The sequence below is a fragment of the Gavialis gangeticus genome, unplaced genomic scaffold, assembly GCF_001723915.1.
Source record: "Gavialis gangeticus isolate Ggan-Ray unplaced genomic scaffold, GavGan_comp1, whole genome shotgun sequence".
NCBI lineage: Eukaryota > Metazoa > Chordata > Crocodylia > Gavialidae > Gavialis > Gavialis gangeticus.
In genome coordinates, this window is record NW_017729004.1 from 41297428 (window position 1) to 41305350 (window position 7923).

At 39.2% G+C, this 7923-nt stretch overlaps 1 protein-coding gene across 1 annotated transcript in view; it reads left to right on the forward strand.

Annotated features, from left to right (window-relative positions):
• The window catches only part of CUNH10orf67 (chromosome unknown C10orf67 homolog), a 121101-nt gene that overhangs the window by 10086 nt on the left and 103092 nt on the right, over window positions 1-7923 (forward strand). The window contains exons 2-4 of the mRNA XM_019508297.1: window positions 353-473; window positions 2430-2573; window positions 4425-4499. Coding sequence (XP_019363842.1) covers window positions 353-473; window positions 2430-2573; window positions 4425-4499 — 340 coding nt within the window. The remainder of the gene's footprint in view (window positions 1-352; window positions 474-2429; window positions 2574-4424; window positions 4500-7923) is intronic.

The following is a 7923-nucleotide window of genomic DNA, read 5'->3' on the forward strand; positions in this document are numbered from 1 at the left end:
ACACACAAGTATAATTAGTCACAAAATACATTCCCCCCTGTTGTGTGTTCTCTTTTCAGGGCTTACATTTCAGAAAAAACCTAATATTTTAGTTTGCGTATATGACTAGAAATTTTCCCCTTGTGGAAACAAACATAGGCAATGGAGACTGTAAGCACACTTCCTATTCTGATCTATCAAATATTACCCATCTCTCTAAAAGAAGTACATTAAGAGAAGCAATAAGAAATACATTTTGGCTAATCATTGCTGGTTAGCTATTCAGGTCTTAAGGGCAGTTTGTTAATTAAGAACATAAGTTAATTAGTAATCCATCTTCAATAATTTTTGTTTTGTTTTGGTTTTTTTTCAGGCCTTCCATTTCAGATGACTTAAAAATAGGCTATTTTGTCACAGACCATGCTACTCAAACAGATATCACAGAAGTAGCTGAACTAAAGGAGCTGACTAATACTACACAAACTTTAGTACAGGTTAGATAGTTTCTCAGATATCTGTCAAGGTATTCTCTGTTTTGTTGGAGAATACATCCTCTGTCAAAGTAATTTGCACTCTTTAAACTATTTAGGAAATCTAATCTAACTTTTCTTCTGCCCTCATGCATGTTTCATTTAAATTACAGCACCACTCTAACACTACCATTTAAATTACACAAATCTTTGTTCTCCTAATAGAATATGCTAATAACGCCCATTAAAAGAAGTAGTTGTGTAAGAGGCTGGAAAAACCTGTTATCCTAATCAGAGAATGTTATGCTTATGTAAAAAATAAAACAAAAAAAACCCCAACAACAAAAGGAAAAACGAACTCTGAACAAGTATATAAAGAATAGTAAAAGTTTAAACATGGCGAACAACAAATATGTAAGTAAATACTCTAAGGCCCAGATCCCATTCCACCTATGAGACATCTAAGAGGAGAATGTCTGAAGAAATATAGGATGCCATCAGCCTTTGCCTACCCATTGTGTGGAAGTAAGGGCACTTTTCTGGGAAGTGGGAAATGCCCTCAGGCTGAACAGAGTCTGCAACTCATGTTCTCAAATCCTGGCCAATTACTAAGCTTTTGGGCAAAAGATAGATAGGTCCTTCTTCCCCATTTTTTGTGATTTAGGTGCTTAAGTCTAAGCTGAAATTACAAAATAGATGCAGTAACGGTTTCTTAGACCAAAGTAGGATCATACTTACATGCTTAAAAGTTGCTTGGTGCTCCTCAGATGCCAACTAGGTGGAATAGCATCAGACCCTAAGTCTTTTTTTTTCGTCCTAGGACTCTAGCCATGAATCTAATGATTTATCCCTGGAAGGGATTAGCCCAACTCAATTAACACCTGTTGTGAATTTGAAAATGTGTACATAATACACATGGGAAAGGGGACTGTAAAATAGGACAATGTCCTTACTCGCACAATATTATGTATGAAAATAAAAGTGATATGACAGTTGGTTACTTCCTTCTCCTAGTTTTGAAACAGAACGTAAAGGTTTACCTCGGAAAACAAAAGTATTGTATGACTTTAGAGGAGCCTATATCTTAAGAACTCTTGACTGGGCTTGTCTTTAATAGAAGGCTTTTCCTTCTCTCTCTCTCTCTCTCTCTCCTTTTTTATCTTTCCATTTATATAATATTATATTTGGTACAGAGGTATAGGCATTGCATTGGGCATAACTTGCCTCATCCAACATTCTCTTAGTGGCATAAAAACCAGTTCCAGAGAGATTAAGTCCCAGATCCACAGAATTATTTAAGTACCTAACATGGCATTTAGATGTCTAAATCCTGCCCACATCCAAAATTGTGACCCTCAAATCCCCAGACTAGCTGCTTCCTAATGGTGTGGGTGCCTAAAAATCTGGCAACACCTCAACTTTCAACACTTGCTTCCCCTGTGAAACAAAGTTACCCTCAAATCCCCAGATCAACTGCTTCCTAATGGTGTGGGGCCTACATTTCTGCTTTTGGTCATGCCCAGAAGGACTACTATTTTGGTAGAGCTGAATAGGTGAGTGCCTTTTCACGCCTACACCCTATTGCTTTGAATGCCAATCTTAGCTTTTTATCATCCATCAGGAATGATCATGCCATGCTCAAAAAGAACATATTACAGATATGTCAAGTGTGACATTGGCACTACATCACGTAATTTCTTTTTATGATTTGTTTTGTTCTGCAAAGATGATGACATTTTGCCTTGTATAAACAAAACTTGTTTTTTGGCAAGAAGTTCTTCCAAAATCCTCCTTTTTAGAAAGATGTGCAAGTACTTAATTTGGTTTAAGTGTCAACAAATTTGGCCAATTATTGCCATGTTTGAACAAATCATGAGAACTGGTGCACATTGCTTTCAGGCTATCTTATTTATTACCAGTAGAAAGAATTGCAGAAAATATTCTTTGTTGTATATGTAATATCAGTCTTTAAATTTTTAGCTGATTGACTCCCTCCAGCAAGATTTTTTGATCTACAAAAATGTCCTTTGTTCACAATATGAAGAAAAAATACAAGAGCATGCTTCAAATCTTTGTAGACACATAAATGACAGGCTGAAAGACATAGAAGATTTTCATAAAAAGGTACAAAGTAACTTCATTAATCAGTTATATGCATAATATTTATAAGATACCTATTCTCATTAATTTATTCTCTGTTTGTTTAGCTTGTGAACTAATTTTATCTTGTATTATTATTTATCAAAGGTATTGACAATAAATAAATGAAGGAAACTCCTACTGCAAATATATAAAATGGATATCCATAAATTTGTTGTCAGGCAAATAGCAGGCCATGCTGTCCTCTACATATAAACATCTAGGAAGCTGTCTACAGAAACCTCCTAAATAATAGAATAACATTTGATACTAAAAATGTACTGTAATAATGAGGATTTTAAAGTAAAAGGACAGTGAAATTGATAGACCTAAATTTTAACCTACCTTTTTTTCTTATGTGTTTACAAAATCTTTATAGTTATTTAAGCAATGGATTATCTTCCAAAGCAAATGCTATAATATCTATTAGTTAACAAAGACAATTATAGCCTATATCCTAGTATTTGCATACAAGCCCACAGGAACAATCGGAGCAAACCCATCCATAAAGGAATGATGTCCAGTTTCAAGTTTCCAAGTTATCCCACCTTATGAGGGCACCTTACTTCAGTGCTTCAGAACACACCCTGGCTCCCAGTAGCTTTTCAGGTGCAACTCAGGGTACTGGTTTTGACCTGTACGGCTCTAAATAAGTGGTTCTCAACCTTTTTAGACTTGAATCCCTGGATAGACTTACGGTACCCCTCATAAGATGTCAGCTCTTAGTTTTCGCTCTTTTTTTGACTACAGGGAAATAATAGCAGTTTTTCTGTTGTAAACAACTCAAACCACAACTATGTGTTTCTATTTGAAATCTCTTGTGAATTTATCTTCTGGGTTTATCTTGTGAATCATGTTTGCAAACCAAACAGTGCTAACAGTGAAGAGATCTCAAGGCACCTGAAGGTGCTGTGGCACCCTGGTTGAGAATCACTGCTCTGAACAGTCTGGGTCCTATGTACCAAGGGAACTACCTTCTCTCTTATGTTCTGCCTTGATCCCTAGGTTCAGCCAAGATCAATGTCCTGAAAATACAATCTGTTCACCACATTCTCTTGATGAAAATGTGGGATTCCATTTTTGGTAGTATCTCTTCAGCTCTGGAACTCCCTCCCCTATGTGGCTCCTTAGAGTGCAAACCTGGACATCTTCAAAATGTGCTGCAATATGCTTTCATTTGGATAGCCATTCAGCAAGCAAGATTAAGTTGGGATATTGTCTGGGGACGTGTTTTATATACCTCAATCTATTATTTAATTTTTAAGCTGCTTTAATAAATTATTTTTGTCTTTTATTGTAAGCCAGCCTGAGGCTTTTTTGGGAAGAGTGGCATATAAATCTAATAAATAAATGACATGACTAACATTTTAAATGATAAGTTCCAGTTTTCAAACACTTGACACATCCAGTAATTAAAATAGTAAGATCTTTGTAAATAAGCCATTTTCACACGTATAAGCTTTGTGCATATCTAAACTTGTTGGGAATTGTTAGATTTTTTTGTTAGGGAAAATTTAATAATTTTTGCATACAGGTCTCTAAAGTGTATATGCATGTGCATTCACATGGGGGTGTGTAGTAGAATTATTTAGCTAAACATGTAAAAGAGTTTCTTGCACTTCAATGTTGTAAGCAAAAAGGTGACAAAATATCCTAGGGACACTAATCTAGTAACTTTATGTATTTATACATTTTTAATTTGAGAATTTGGACATCTTTTAGATTTTCCTCAGTGGAAAAAAAGAAGAAACAATAGTAATGATGGTTTTTAATAGTCTGGACTTTTTAAGCAACCAATAAAACAATTTCAGTAATCAGTTAAATTTTAAATTTCAGAGAGAAGCCCAAATTCGACAAAGCTATCAGCAGCAGCTCTCTGATGCACTTGCTGTTCCCAGAGTGGACTTTGAGGTGGGTTTTAATTATGACTGCTTTTTTAGTAGAGCAGTTATCTCACGAGTAAGATGCTGCATTATGCTTTCTACAAGCCACAGAATTTTTAATAGTCAGCATGGCAGTGCACTATAAATGCTAAAAAAAAGTCTTAAATCTGTCATAAGGATAGAGTATTTAAAAATACACTACATAGAAAAAAGTTATTTCATTTGTTTCTTTGAATAAAGAAACAAATGAATAAATGCACAGCTAAGGCAAGTTAAAGCGATTTGCCTAAAATGTTAGTTTCTAGTCACCATCTTCTGCCTTTTTCATAGAACGATTTTTAATTCTAGCAACTCAATAAATGTATTTCTTTTTTACATATGGAAGTTTTAAGTTAAACAGTCATCAAGAAGCAGAGTTTTGCCATTGTTGTTGTCATTTTTAGGTTGCTGCCATCACCCTGCTGATTTCTTTTAAAACTCTATGAAGTGCTTGAATTTCCTTATTGTCCCACATATTTGCCACAACCTATGGTCAGTGCCTTTAAAACTTTTCTATGGAGGTTTCTGGCACTATACAAAAAGAATGTCTGCTCTGTGTCCAGGGCTGATGATTGTATTTAACATTGTCTTGAAGTAATTATTAATAGTCCTTTCAATATTTATATTCTAAAGCAAATAAAATCCCATTTGTGAGCATTCTAAATAATGTTCAAACTAGTGGAATATTATTTGTCATGAAGCCTTGTGCGTTTCTAGTAGTTGGCTTTTCCACAGAATTGTCTCATAATTTGTTTTCTACTAATCTCTGATCAGTCCAATGCTGCAGATATTTATTATCTGTGCAGTGTACACTTGTCTGGTTGCCACCTTTCAGTTTGCAAAGTATCAATTAGGATTTTTCCTGTAAGAAAGGAGATATAAAGAGAGATCACTTTGCTGACTAACTGCTCAGATGTACTGTAATCCAAGCTCACTGTATCAGATGCTGTGAAAGGACATGCAGAAAGCAGAGTATGAGAGAGAGAAATTAAAATACAAAAGACAAGGGTGGGTAGAGAAAGGAGGCAGCACCAAAGTTAACCCAGGTTATTTATTTAGCAAATGCAATTCCACAAAGCCAACAATAGCCTTCTCTTTCAAAGTTATTAATCCACCTCTTAGTCTGTAGAGGAGGCACTCCTTGGTGATATGCGGCATTGTTTGCATCTCTCCACAAGTGCACAGTGGGTTAGCACTGAGGCCTCAGTGACAAAGGTTGGCTGCACAGGGGCCTTAGCCTGTCCTGAACCTGTTTAGCAGGGACTACTCACCGTGATAGTTCAAGGCCAGTATGTTGACAAGTGGGGTTTCTCACAAAGAACTTGTTTGTGACTTCCTGTGATTCCCATTCCTTGATCCAGAGGGCTTCTCCAAACAGATTCTGGTCAGGGAGGTTGCTCTATAAGGGGTGTTGTGAAAGAAGGTGGGCCTTGGGTGAGTTAAATAGGTTATTGGAGTGTGGTAGGTAAGGTGCAGCATGGATGGTTTTACCAACTTTTGAGTCATCCTCAGTCAACAAACATGTGGGGGAGTGATATTTGCAAGGACAGGAAGCCAAGGAAGGTTGAGTGGAGGGTTTCAGTTATGATACTCATGGTTGCATTCAGCTGTGTCAACAAAATGTTTATGTGATGATCTTTGCCAAACAGGTGCACAATACTCTGCTGATAAGTATGATAGGGCAAGAGCTGAAGTCTGGAGTATTGTGGCTGCAGCTCCCCATGTTGATCCAGCAAGCTTAGCTGGCAAGTTGTTTCAGGATTTGACCTTTGCTGCTATTTTCTTTAGATGTTCCCAGAAACTCAGGGTCCTGTCTAAAGACACGCCAAAGTATGTTGGGCAGGGATCATGTTTTAGTCTCTGACCACCCATATAGATGTTAAGTTATTTTTTGGCACTGGCATTGTGGAGATGGAATAAACTGGACACAGTTTTGGCAGGAATAATACCCAGGTAGTGCAATAAGAATCCATAGTCCTTGTTTAAACCATACTCAACACACTCTGGCCAATATTTCCTGGTCGCATCTGTTTTCAAAAGTTTGCTATCTGACAACATCTAACCTCAAGTCAGAGACAGAGTGTCCACAGAGACTAAAGTGTTCTGCCCCAGGCTTCCATGTCATCCTGATGTCAGAGTAATGTTCATTCATCCTGTAACATAGGGGATCATCCAGTCTGTTCAGTTTCTCTGTCCTTCTTGTACTCTGTTTTGCACGTCTTTTCACAGCATCTGATGAAGTGAACTTCAGCTCATGAAAGCTTTTGCTATATATCTGTATCTATTTTGGTTAATCCAGTGGTCTCCAACCTTTTTAGACTCAAGGTATGCCTAGATAAACTTGCAGTACCCTTTGGAAAATGCCAGCTCTTATTTTTTCTTGACTGCAGAAGAATAATACAGCCATTTTTCTGTTGCAAGGAACTCAAAGACCACAATTCTGGGTTTCTATTTGAAATCACTGGGTTTATCTTGTGAATCATGGCTGCTTGCAGATGTTAATACAAACCAAAGAACTACGCTTTACTTTAAACTTGGCACGCTCCTGTGCCAAGCTCAGTGCATGCCCAGAAGAGGCAGTTCACCCAACATCTGGCAAAGTTGGTATCCCCGCTAGCCTCAGCTAGCCCCCCACCTGCCTCTGGGCATGCCGCCTGCCTGTCTCACTCGCCACACCTTGTTGGAATAATAATATGCTGCTAAATAAGGGAGGAGGCTGCCCATTACTGCACCCCCATATTTGGGGGTGTCCACGGCTCTGTACCTTCCCTACACTGCGGCCCAAGCCTCACAGATGGCATCCAGATGTTCCAGTGTCCCTGGCCTACAGCCAGAGCATGCTTAGGCCACGCCGTCAGGCCTCAGTCACTCACACATTCATACCGCCTGCCTCTCACTCGGGCCTCACTCACTCCACCCTCTCTCACAGGGTCTCTTTCTCGCATCGACAACTTATGCTGCCTTGCTTCCTCTTGGAGCAGGCACCCTTTGGCCATAGGCTTTGCTAGACCATTCTTTGGGTGGCAGATATACCATCTGTTGGGTCTCTCCGGCGACCCTCACCGGGGTAGTGGCCAGCCAATTACCCAACTAGGTCTAAGCACACTCGGGCCCCTGCTGGGGTAACACTCAGGGTCTGTATGTGTACTGGGCTCTCAGCCCTCTATTTCTTCTCCCCTCTACTCGGGGCTCCACAACGCCCCCTCTACTCAGGGTCTCAGGGCTTCCCCCCTTGGGTGGGCTCTGGTGGCTGTAGCCATGCCTGGCCCCACTACCTCTGGTGTCACCTGACCCACCCAAAGGTGGGAGCTGGGGTTAAGGCACTCTGACCTGCCTTTCACAGGGGTGGTAACTGGCCTAGCATTTCCTGGGGGCTCCCATGCCACTGAGAGCCCCACCAGGCTACCCACTCC